The sequence below is a fragment of the Elephas maximus genome, chromosome 2 (assembly GCF_024166365.1).
Source record: "Elephas maximus indicus isolate mEleMax1 chromosome 2, mEleMax1 primary haplotype, whole genome shotgun sequence".
NCBI classification, from domain to species: domain Eukaryota; kingdom Metazoa; phylum Chordata; class Mammalia; order Proboscidea; family Elephantidae; genus Elephas; species Elephas maximus.
In genome coordinates this window covers 124177501-124190724 of record NC_064820.1, presented here as the reverse complement: position 1 = coordinate 124190724, position 13224 = coordinate 124177501, and the positions used below count along the sequence as shown (strand labels likewise).

General features: G+C 46.1%; 1 protein-coding gene across 1 annotated transcript in view; it reads right to left on the bottom strand.

The window, feature by feature from the left end:
* FSTL4 (follistatin like 4) overlaps positions 1–13224 on the bottom strand; it is a 495961-nt gene that overhangs the window by 25828 nt on the left and 456909 nt on the right. Inside the window, exons 10-12 of the mRNA XM_049872391.1 lie at positions 3324–3485; positions 2802–2936; positions 1819–1845 (exon numbers count right to left, since the gene is read on the bottom strand). Of these exons, the coding sequence (XP_049728348.1) occupies positions 1819–1845; positions 2802–2936; positions 3324–3485 (324 nt within the window). The remainder of the gene's footprint in view (positions 1–1818; positions 1846–2801; positions 2937–3323; positions 3486–13224) is intronic.

Below are 13224 nucleotides of genomic sequence, written 5' to 3'. Positions count from 1 at the left end.
AGACTTAATAGAATCCACATGGGGTTGGTAGCTGGTGCTATATTACAGGCTGAGCACAGTACCTTGCCCACAGTGGGCACTGGAACTGGATGCTCAACAAATACTCATCCAACAAATAATTGACTTCGTAGGAGGCCCCCTGGAAGGTTCTGTCTGAGTTTAGCCTCTGCTGAGGGCTGTGAGAAGCTTTCTTTGCTTTTGTCTACTCTCATCATCTCTTTTCTCCTACTGAGATTTGCCAGTGCTCTGAGGCCAGTGTCGCTCTGTCTCTGGGCCTCGGGTTTCAGCAGCACAGGGTATAGGCATCCACTGGTTTTCTCAGCATCCTAGCAGAATTGGTTCACCACCTAACTGTCCAACATTATTAGCACAGCGCCAGCCAGGGGGCTTTTGGGCCTCTGTGCCTGCTCCGCACTCCACAAGGCCTCCCCGCATTCTTTGTAATTCTCCACTTTCGAAACTGTAGCCCTTTTTGCAGTAACCTCACCTTAGAAAAACCAAACCTCATAAAGACATGAAGCAAAAGCTCTTCAGGTGCGTGGTGGTTCAGGCAGCCCCAGGCATGAGCGAGGGCCTGTGATCACCAACTGTTGCTCTGACTTGTTTGTCCCAGGACCCCTAGAGCCCTTTGGCAGCAATTCCTCATTTTCTGGCCTCTGCCTTACTTCACTCCCTGTTTCAGCTTTTGTGCCTGACACTCAGGAGATTGTTCTGATTACATGTTTGCATGTGTGTGCTAGGCTGTAGGGAACACCACACACAGTTCTTGAGAAAAATCAGGTAGGAAAAACACTGGTTTTTAAAGAGGGAGATTTTGTACTGAACCCTAAAATTGCATAATGCATTCTGTTGCTTCTCATTCTCCAGCTTTGCCTCCCAAACTAGAGAACATGTGACTTTAAGGTGGTTTGGCTTCTCTGGTTGCAGGCTCACAGATGAGGAAAGGGGCCCAACATGCACACGTGCCCCCAGCAGGGACTCAGGCTCTGGAACCAGCTCCCATAGGTGTGCGCTGTCTTTCCAAAGTATAGGTGGACCCAAATGAAATTGTCAGTACTAAACCATTTCTGACTTGCAGAAATGGCAGTATTGATTCAACCTAATTAGCTAAAGATTGATCATTAAAATACATACCTTAAAATCTACACAGTTCAAAATGGAATTTTACAGATACCATGGTAGCTTTTTTCTTCAGCATTTCCTCAAAGTACCCTTAAGGTACAGCTCCCCTCAAGGGGATCTGCAACTTCTTTTGTTTTTTACCAGTGCAAAATGAACAACGTGCTAAACCTAACATTGATACCAGGTAGCGAAATGGTTAAAGTGATCTACTGCTAATTTAAGGGTGGTGGTTCGAAACCACCAGCAGCTCTGCTGGAGAAAGATGTGGCAGTCTGCTTCCGTAGAGATTCACAGCCTCGGAAACTCTCTGAGGTTGCTATGAGTCGGAACCGACTTAACAGTAGTGAGTTTTTTGGATTTTGTTTGAAAAAATGTTTAAGGCCCAGATCTGGCTGGGAATCTCTGCCAAATGGTCTACTTCAGCTGGAAACTACAGGCAGCTTTAAATTGAAACTTTCCATTTTTACATCTGCCATTAGAGACACCACTAGATTTTGGATCTGACTCCATATGTGTGCCATTTCAGTTTGGCATTGACCTCCCCTCCCCATCCAGAGGTGACGTGGCACAGTGGGCCCCCCATATGGTACTGCTTGGTGTCTGGACAAGCTGAGGGAGGCTCATGGAAGGATGGCCCTTTTGGAACCACAAACACATGTGATCACAAGCACAACATAGAACAATTAAGCTGGGTACCTTCCTCTCGCCACAGAATGTTTGCAACTGTGGCGGTGGAGAATTGGGAATGCGGGAACATGATTGAGGGAAGGAGAGAAGAAAGCAATGTCAAAACCTTCACTGTAGTGATTCAGCTTATGAACACACTGGTACCTAGTTCATCATTTACAGAATTGGCTCCACTCATTGCCCAGAAATAATACTTGGGGGAAGGGAACTCTGGAGATAAACATGCTTCCAGGTCTTGAGATCCTTTTGATACCTGATGGATCTTTGAGATCAGACCCTAGGATCACAAAACCTAATGGATTCCCACATTTGATTGGTGATAAAGAATGAGCAACATCTCTCCCAGATTTCCTGGATTATAGGAGAACTGATTTTTCCACTAGAATTCTACCCCTTGGAAGACCCTCAGAAATACTTCTGATTATCTCCCTTTGATGATAAAGACTTAGCTTGCAGTCTTTGACCAAGGGAAAAGGATTGTGACCAAGAACCGTGTCTGTGAAATCACACCTGCAGGCCCATTTGCAGAGCAGGGACTATAGGAAGAGCACACTTAGCACACAAGTGGGCTCTGATCCCTGGGGTAGAGGCCAGCGCATGCCCAATGGTTGTACATGCGTGCAGGGGCCATTGCGGGATGGCAGTGCCTGGTGGGGGGACTGAATGAGGGATTTGCGGGTGAGGGGCAGAGGCTTAGGCTAGAGAGTAAGTATGAGACAGGCTGGGGATGGGATAGTCCTTGTGGTCCTGTCTGTCTGCTGCCCATAGAGTTTGCCTTGTGTATGTTGTCAGAGCACTCTAAATTTCCAGGGAGGTCTGCTCACCCCTGGGTGCCCTCTGTCCCCAGAGCTTTGTGCACAGAAAGATATGGGGTCTACCCCTGTCTTCGGGGGTTCATGATTGGCAGCTGTGACCCTGGTCAGTCAGTGCCCCCCCCTTGCTACTCAACACCCACCTAACCACTTGATGAAGAACTTAAAGAGTGGACTCACGGGTCTTTCGAGCAGAGTCTTCAATGAAGAGTGAGGAAATATCTTCGTCCACACCCACCTCATTTTTGGCAATGCAGGTGTATGCCCCGGTGTCTTCATACCGAACGCTGCCGATGTGGAGTTCACTTCCATTGGCTGCAGAAAGGACAGCGCTCAGGGTGGCCTGCCTGGCCACAGACCCCAGCCACTTTCCTACCCATTCTCTTCATGGGCCTTGTGGAAACACTGGGATTAAAAAATATCAGGGAAGCCAATATCCCTGATACATGCCCCAGAGGGGCTGGCATAGCAGAAATGAACTGAGTGTGCCCTGGACCTGATTGACAGCTTCTCATCATTGCTCTCAGAAGTCCTGTGAGACCTCTGTGAGCCCAGATACCAGAAAAATTTGAGGGGACACTTGTTCACTCCCGATGTGTCTGACTTGGAAATGAATCATGCCTTTCATTTCCATTCTTGGGGAAAGAGTATCAGCTGCAGCCTGATGGAACTATCACGAAGGGCGCCAAGGGCAGTTCTTACCTAAAAGAGAGAGCTGTTTAGACATCTGGGTTGAGACATTCATGCCGTTCTTCAGCCAAGTGATTCTGGGCATGGGAATGCCCTCTGCGTGGCATCTCAGGCTGGCTGCCACCCCGGGCTCCTGTGCCTGGGTCTCCGGGTAGACGCGGATAACAGGTGGCACTGTGGGTGACAGTCAGCGCTGGTAAGTGGAGGGCCTCACCTGACCTCGGGCCTGAGGTTCAACCCGAGACCCTGCTCCTGATGGGTGAACCTGAGAGAGGACTCTGCAGTTCTCTTCTTACCCAGCTTAGAATGATCCTGTTTGGCAACTCAAGCTCTAAAAGAAAGGGCTATAAAATGGATTGCAGGCCATAAATAAACACGTCAGGCTTTCATGAAGGCGTAATTTATGGCTTTCATCATTATTCTAAATATGATCAGAAAGACATCCAAATATTTAATACTGTTCAGCTGCTACATGTAAAGAGCAACAGCCACTGAAATTTATTTCTGAATGAATAAAATTCAGATACATTATTTTTGTTATCGGAAAGCCATTGGACAGGGGCTTAATTTCTTGCAGGAAGTACTCAACAAAGCACTTATGGGCACTGACTGGCAGGGCTACTAATTACATCACTGCTCCTGGCACGTCCATTGATTTTCCACCAGGCCACTTGTATTTCTCCACCTCCTACCCCTGGGAACATGGAAGAAAGGCTAGGCATGCCCTCTTTTCTTTAGAGTGACCCAGCTGTGGTCCCTAGTGGTCAGGTTTGGCACCGAGGGTGTGGCCTGGCCGACCCACCAGGTGAGCCTGGGTGGGCCCGGCTTCTGCTCCCTCCACAGAGCTCCGATCTTTCTCACACAGGGTGGCTGAGGGGGAGGGGCCCGGAAGAAGTAAGGCCTGTCCAGGAGGACCCTCCTATTCCTGTCTCTGGTCTCAGAAAAATAATGATCAATTTCAATGGCATTGATGTCTCTTATTCATAAGGGAGTCCCTGCATGGTGTAACGGTTAAAGTGCTCAGCTGCTAACCAAAAGGTTGGAGGTTCAAGTCCACCCAGAGGCACCTCAGACGAAAGGTCTGGTGATCTACTTCGAAACATCAGACATTGAAAAGCCTATGGTTCTACCCTGACACATATGGGGTCACCATGGGTCGGAACTGAGTCGATGGTAACTAACAACAACTTATTCATACATTTTACTCTACATACTTCGAAAAAGCATTTGTGAGAAGTTATGGTAAAGATATTTGGAGATTAAATCAAGTAAAATAAAAACAGACACTGGAAAGTTGAAGTGCACCACTTTCCTAAGGTTATCTGGAAGTTCTTGTTGTCTGATAAAATAAGCATCCCAGTACTTTAGGGGAAGGTTTTTCCACTTTCTATTTGTTCACAGTTCTCCTGGAGAGTCCCAGGGTGTGACAGAGGGGCCTTGTTATGATCAGGCCACTGAGGACAGAGTAGGTAATTGGCGTGCTAGCTGAAGTACCTCTGGAGGGCTGCTTAGAACGTGAGAGCATATCTCTCTTCTCTAACCCCTTCTTAGTTCAGAGGAAAGAAATACTAACTTATTTAGGAAACGCCGCTACACTTTTTTTGGTGGAGGGTGGAACAAGGTTCAAGTTGAACAAATGGTAGAATTTTGTCCCGGGGAGGCTATAATTTAAGAACACAGAGATAGAACTTGGGGCCTAGGAGCACTGGACAGTGGGGAGTTGGGGAAGGTGATAGAGCACCCCGGGTTCCAGAGTGGGCATGGCTAGGGCTGGAAAGGGGGGAGTGGAGGTGGGGGGGAGGTTTAAACTTGGGCTCTTGCTGGATCAATGTATTACTTATACAAGCCTACCTAGCAACCACAAAGTAAACCTAAAGAAATTGGGGGAAAGAATCAATAGAGATCGCAGAAATGAATCAGTTAGAAAGCCCCTCAAAACAGTAGAATTGATAAATAAATCTAAGAGTGAGCTGTTTGTAAAAACCAATAAAATAGTCGAATTCCTGGAAAGTTTGATCAATGAAAAAAACAGAAAAAACAGATGGGATTAAAAAATCTGAAATGACTCTATTTAATCCTGTTAATAAATATGGCAATTTCAGCAAAATGGGTCCTCTGAAAGGACAGTTAAAATTTGCAATACTGAATAAAGAAGGAAAGATTCTAAAAATTCTTAAAAATTCAAAAGGCACCGGTCTAGTTTTATAGACAGTTCTTTCACACATTTAAAAAACATTTACGGAGTGGATAATTCCTAGAGCCTAGAACAGAGAAGATATTCCAAATTATGGAATTAATATAATCTGTAGATCAAAACCTGAGAAAGAGAGCATAAAGAAGACCACTACAGACCTATCTCATTAAAAAAAAAAAAAAAACAAAACTCATTAGGACGAGATATACCCAAGTCCTAAGTAAAATATTAGCAAATCAAATCTAGCATGGTATTGAAAGAATATACTGTGACCGAGTATAATATGTTTCAATGGTTAAATATTGGGAAATCTATAATTAATCATATCTAAAGTCAAAGGCAGTCAAAGGAGAAAAAATTGATTCTCTTGCTAGACACTGAAAGGGCCTTTGAAAAAGATTTGAAATCCATTTCTTGGGAAAAAAAATATAACCTCTTAATAAAATAGGAATAGAATGTATTTTCTTCCTACATTGAAGAACGTCTCTATAAAAAGAAGAAACAGCACTTTCTTTTAAGAATGGTGAAACATTATGTCAGGAAAAAGGAAAAGAGGCAAATCAGACTCTCAATATTACAGTGGATGTTGTCAATGGAAGGCAAGAAATGAGTTACAAATATTAGAAAGATGGAGAAAAATGATATTTTACTTGGTATCCTCCATGTAATGAACCAAAAAGTAGCATGGATTAATAAGTGAGTACAGTAAATTTTTTTTTACAATAAATTTATAGCTTCCTTTTTTTTTTTATACACCAGCAGTGACCAGAGAAGAAATATAAACCAAAAAACCAAACCCACTGCCATCAAGTTGATCACGACATGAAGAAAACCATAAAATTTCATTGACATTAAAAAAAAAAAAAAAAAAAAAACCTTGAATAATTGAAAGATATATTCTTGGATAGGAAGACTTAATTTTATAAAGAAACAATATACTCCAAATTAAACCATACATTTAATCCAATTCCAAAAAAAATCAATTGGTGGGTCTTGACAAAAACAATTCTGAAATTCCTCTAGAAGAAAAAATGTACAAGAACAGCTGAGGAAATTTTGAAAAATGAGAATGATGACTATCATTTTGCCATACCAGGTATTACAAAGTATTACGATACCACAGTGTATTTTACTCTCTTCATATACAACTTTCTGAAAGGAAACTTCTCAGAAATGTTGCAAAGCTAGGATGGTGAGTATGGTAAAAACCTCAGGACAGAAGAGGGTGGAAGGTAGGTGGGTGAGAGAGGGAGAGGCGTGAAAGGGCTGAGGGAGTTCCAGTCTCTGAGTCTGGCACCACATTAATGTCTTGATTGATTTTACAAAGCTCTGTCAATTCAGTATCATGCAGCCAACGTTTATTAAATGTCAACCAAGTGTAGGGTCTGGGTTCAACCAAGTGTTAGGCATTATAGACCCAGCATTGAATATGGTAGCCTCAGTCCCTTCCCTCATGAAGTTTTCTGCCTGGGGGGAAGGTGATTAAACAATTAACTGCAAGTGTGATGAGTGATACCAGAAAGGGGCACCCGGGAAGACTTCCATTATCAGAATAGTGAGGAGGATCCACATTCTCCATCCACCTCGCAAAGGAAATGCTAACGTTCCAGACTCCTGTGTTACCTGCCCTTTCATTGATGGAGGGTTTGTCCCGGGAATTGGAAACTCAAGAAACATGGTTGGCCTCTAAATTCGTGGTTTATGGCCTGGCTTCCTCGGCGAAATGACTAGTGGCCAGCACCTTTCTTGGAGGATGGCCTGTGCCTCAACCATGAACGTTGACAGGAATCCTGTGGACCCATAATGTTTTCAAATTCGAGTGAGTATCTGAATCACCTGGGGGGCTCATTAAACCACATTGCTGGGTTCTACCCCCTGAGGTTCTAATTCAATAGGTCTGGGATGGGGGCGGAGAATTTGCATTTCTAACAAGTTCCCAAGTGACACCCTGAGTCAGGAGTCAGACCTGATTGGGAAGCTCTCTCAGACCAACTCAAGGCTAACTATGAAACGTACTGCGTGGCACTATTCCAGAAGAAGATGAAGCCAGACTAAAAGTCCAGGATATGGTACAATTCATTCACTTAAAATTATACGAGCATCGACTAAATGCAAGGCACCTGGGTCTCCACAACAGCGATCAAAAGGCTGCTCACAAATGCTGAGAGTAAGACGCACCCTCTGCTGGCCCTGGGTTCTCCAGGAGCAGACATCAGGGGGAGCTGCTCCTAGGGGTAAGGCCACTCCTCCCCTGACCTCCATCCCTCCATCTGCAGGACTAAAGAGGCAGCCTCAGAAATCTGCATGCTCCACTTCCCAACACCCCCTCTCCCTAGTCTTGCTTCAACTCTCTAATTTGGGATCATCAGGGCTACTCTCATCATGCCCTTTATCCCTGTTCATGTTCATCTCTACAAGGAGTGTAGGCTTCTGGGCCATCCCTTACTCCAAAATCTCCTATTGTGTGTTCTGGAATGCATGTTCTGTCATCGGCAAGATCTCCTCTCACCTCAGGCTACTCTCCTATGAAATGCTCTTTCACCTTCTCATGTAGATGGAAACCTTTCTCCTGAGGACGCTGCTTCTCCTGCAGGCTGTCATGTGGTAGTCTTTTTTTCTCTTGTACTGCTGGGTCGGGAGGTGGGGCAGGTGTCTTCCTCATTCTCCATTGCCACTCCCAGACCATTAGAAATGCCTAATTTTAAATCTCATGTCATGCTAACCTCATTCCTAGATTCCATCCCCTCATGCCTCATGGAAAACATCTTTCTTACTCCTGCACCACTTTCCCCATTTCTACTGGAACTGTCCCATCAGCCCATAAAATGCTTGTATTTCTCCCATTTTGAAACAAAAAAGCCCTCTCTTTACCCTGACTTCTTTACCCTACTCTGCCCCATATTTCTCCTTAAAAATACCCTGCTATGAATTGAATTGTGTCTCTCCCCAAAATAAGTGTCAACTTGGCTAGGCCATGATTCCCAGTATCCTGTGAGTGTCCACCATTTTGTCATCTGATTTTCTACGTGTTGTAAATCCTACCTCTATGATGTTAATGAGGCAGGGCTCAATCTACAAGATTAGGTGTGTTTTAAGTCAATCTCTTTTGATATATAAGAGAGAAGCAAGCAGAGAGACAGGGGGACCTAATTACCACCAAACAAGAAGAGCCAGGAGCACGTGTCCTTTGAACCTGGGGTCCCCATGCTGAAAAGCTTCTAGACCAGAAGAAGATTGGTGACAAGGACCTTTCTCCAGAGCCTAAAGAGAAAGCCTTCCCCTGGAGCTGGCACCCTGAATTTGGACTTCTAGCCAACTAGGCTGTGAGAAAGTAAATTTCGGTTTGTTAAGGCCATCCGCTTGTGGTATTTTTGTTACAGCAGCACTAGATAACTAAGACATAGCCTGATGAGTTGTCCACACTTATGGCTCTAGTTTCCCTCATTCTCTCTTGAACCAACTTCAATCAGGCTTCACCCCTCCCCTCATTGAAACTGCCCTTCTGCAGGTCATAGTGACTTCCATATGCCGATCCCACCCTAGTGGTCAATTCTCTATTCTCATGTTACCTGATCTACCTGCAGCATTTGACCCAGCTGACCCTTCTATCCTTGAAATACTGTCTGTCTTGGCTTCAAAAACCATATTCTTAGTTTTCTTCCTCTTCTTGGTCTTCTTTGCTGGTTTCTTCTCTCCTCCCAGGCATGGTTGGTCAGGGGCATTCTCTAGCTGCACTCATTCTTTGTGAACTAATCTACCAGCCTATTGACTTTAAATACCATCCTCTCTATGATGCATCTGGAATTTGTATCTCCAGCTCAACCCTTTTCCCTAAACTCCAAACATAGACACCCAATGCCTGCCTGACATCTCTACTTGGATGTTCTGGCAACAGGTCACAATTAACATGTCCCAAATGATCTCTGATCTTTCTTCCCCAAACTTGCTCCTCCTACCCTCTTTCTCATGTCAATAAAGGACAACTCTTCTCTTTGTTCAGACCAAAACCTTTTGCAGCCCATCTTTGACTTCCTCACCTCCTTTTCACAAATGTCACCTTCTCAGTGAGGCCTTCTCTAAAACCTCCACCTTTTACCTGACTCATCTTATTCATCTTCTGGTCTTTATTTTTTTCCTTAGTACTTTTCACCCTTTGACATGCTCCATGATGGCAGGGATTGTCTGTTCACTGGTGTTTTCAGTGCTTAACCCCCTGCTTGGCATGTAGAAGAAACTCAGTAAATATTTGTTGAATGAAGTGATGATTAAACTGGAGACTTGAAGGATGAGGTGGAGTTGGCCAGCAAAGAGGGGTGGGGAGCAATCCCAGCAGAAGGAAGAATCAGTGCTGGCTGAGGGTCAAGAGGACAGATGTGTTGGGGTAACTCAGAGAAGTTCATTGTGGTTGGACTGTGGGATGAGTGGCAGGGTGGGAAGAGATGAGGTTTGGAGGTGCCTGTGTGCAGATGTATGTGTATACATGAATGTGAGTGTGGCCATGAGCTATGTTCAGGATTTTGGACCTGGGGACAAGAGTGGCAACCAGTAGGTCAGGCCTTCTCTCTTATTTTTCCTGAGTGGTTGGTGCAGAGGAGGTTGAACAAGCACAACCAGGCCAGTAGCAATGAAAGGGGGTCCTGCAGATGGTTCTAGGGACTCTGGACTAGAGTGGGGCCAGAGGGCTCTGGGTCTTCCCAGATCAGTGCCCTGCACAAAGGAGGTTGTGATGTAGGGGGCAAGTCCTTAGGTGCCAAGAGGATCTGTCAAGAAACCCATCTTGCCCTGACCTGCCACCAGGTTGGGAGTTAAGGAGAGTCACATTGGGCTGTGTAAAAATCATTCAGTGGTAAACTTGATGAGGAAAAAACTGGCACAAAGATGTTAAAAAAATATTACCCCATCAGTTGGGTGGAGCTCACCCTGTGCTATGGGACCAAACTGTCCTCAGGTGTGATGAGGATGAGTCCCCACTTGAGCCTGCGGTTGGGTGGGCAAGGCTCCAGGCTCTCAGGGAGCACCTGGCCATGCACCTGCCCAGCCCCTCTTCACTACAGCCAGAAGCTGGGGCTCCTGCCTGTGCCTCTGAATCCAGCCTCCTGCTATTCAGGCTTGAGGTCCCTAGCAGGATGGGAGCAGGGCGAGAACCCTGGGCAGGGAGGCATTTCCTGCTGTGTCTCTGAAGTTTCCAGTGCCCGTGGCCCCTTCAGAGCAAGTTCTGCACCGTCTTTGGTGAGAAACTGAGAAAGCATCTGGAGTCCCCGGGTGGTGCAAACAGTGTACTTGACCTAAAGGCTGGTGGTGCAAACCCACGCGAGCTGCCTTGGAAGAAAGGCTGGGTGATCTGCTTTGGAAAAGCTGCAGCCTTGAAAACCCTATGGAGCTCAGTTCAACTCTGCAACACGTGGGCTCACCATGAGTTGGAATTGACTGTGTAGCAACTGGTTGCCTGGTGGGGGCCAGGGTCTTTTTGGGGGTGGGGTGGGGGGTCATAGCTTTCTACCAGCAACATGGCTAAGACTCAACTGGTTTTCTTGGGCCCCCGTCTTCCCTCTTCCTTTTGTGTTAATCTGCACACTAAAAATCACTTGACATTAATATATCCTGGGTAAACACATTCATTTTCTTTTAGATTTGCAAAACCTTCAGGTGAAAACATTTGAGTATGTAACGCAAAGGCCCACTTTGTTTGGGCAACGTTGATCATTCCCCAGGTGAAAGGCAGCATAAATGTGTCCTTAAGTAAGAGGTACAGTAACAAAAGTACTAAGTGGAAGTAATAAACAGATTTGGGAGATTATTGGGAATGAATTGCTGCTTGTCTGAACTGTGGGGAGGTCGAGGGTGTTTTTAATTTAATGGATTAATCACTTATGTCTGAAGTGCTGCTCCTTTCTATGAAAGCAATGTGGGGGGTTTGTACGAAGTTATAAATCATGTCAGTGTTTGGGCCTCATATCTGGGAGGCCTGGTCTATGGAATACTTATACTAATAATTTTGGTGAAGTAGCAGCCACCTGGAAGGGTCCCCTTTTGGTGACCAGGTCGCAATAGAGTCTTGGGTGGAGAAGCCGCAGAAGATGGTGGCCTGATCTGTATATGGGTTCCTGCCCCAACCACCAGGGAGCCAGGGAGTGGGGCAGCTCCAGGAAGCAGAAACCTGTGTCTTTTTCTTGGCTTGGCAAGTTTCTCTAGGTCTTGACTTTCCCATCTGTATAATGGGCTAGAGGCTCTCTGAGTGGCCACCAGCTTGGCCCATCTGTGTCAGCCAAATACAGTTAAGTATGGCTTGAGACAAAGCCAACATCTCCCCCATGTCTGCCCGACCTTGGAGTTTGAATGACATCCTTGGCCAGGCATTTTTCTAAGCGTTTTACGCATATCACATCTCACTAGGCCTATAAGGCGGGAGGTACTTTTGTTACTCCCATTTTTACAGAGAGCTTATTTACTTGCCCAAGACTGCATGTCAAGGGTGAATGAGCACCAGGCTTGAGTCCAGGTCTCTCTGGCTCCAGATTTCCTCTCTTCAGCCTTTGCACAGAGGTGCTGCCAGCTCTGGTTTGCACTGTGCCTAGGCTGGGACAGTCCCTACCCAACTCTTGTTCCCAGGTCGAGGTATCTCCATCTTTCAGGCCTAAAACGAAACCCATTGCTGTCAAGTTGATTCTAACTCATAGCAACCCTATAGGACAGAGTAGAACTGCCCCGTAGGGTTGTCAAGGTTGCATTTTTTCCCAGAAGCAGGTTGCTACATCTTTCTCCTGTAAAGCAGCTAGTGGGTTCAAACTGCTGACTTTTCAGTTAGCAGCTGAAGGCTTAACCACTCTACCACCAGGGCTAAAGGCCATGTATTAACTCAGAGAAGCAGCGACTGGCCAGGGACCTCCCTCTTCCCTTCATCATTCACCCCTTCCTGTCTTCCCTCTGACTGAGGAGAAGACCTGAAGGAATAGACATAGAACGTTGCTCCTTGTCCACCTGTCCCAGGCACTGCCTCAGCTCAGTAAGTCACAGACCATCTGCCAGGCTGAGGGGACCGAGGTGCACTCAACCAGCACTACTGGGCAATGGGACCTAATTTTACTCAAGCTGTTCAGGACCATCGGTCATGTTTTTGGCTCATGCTTGGGGTGAATGGGGAAAAGGAACAAATGACACAGATGAATTTGTTACTGGCTCTCTCTTACTTCCTCACGAGACTTCTTAGCAAGGCTGCATTCCCTCTAACCTGAGTACCAACAGGGCCTTCCCAGGCCTTCCTGCCCGAAGGCTAACCCTCCTTTGGCACCTGACTGTGGCCTACAAAATGTTCCATGCCCACTGCCTCTGTGAGCCTTCCACAGTGACTCGGTCCTCACTGGGCTTCCCTGCTGGGAGCCTGCGCAGGACCTGGAATCTGCACAGCTGTTTTCTGTGCCCCACCTGGAGCTGAAAGACACTGATCTATGCTGCTCAACAACTTTAGTCCTTCTGAGGGCAGGGCTGGGCCTTACATTCACAGCCATTGTTCCTGCTTCAGTGTTTCGCTAGGCCAGCTGTTTCCGGCCAGGCCTGAGCTTAGCACTAGCAACAGAGACGAACGAGGCAGGGTTTCTGCTCTCTGTTCCCCAGACAGAGTGCAATCCAGAGACATTCCACAAACACCTGTTGACTACCTTTGCATCCCACACCTGGATTCTCCGATAGTAACAACACAGTGCTTGGGCAGTGCCGGCATCA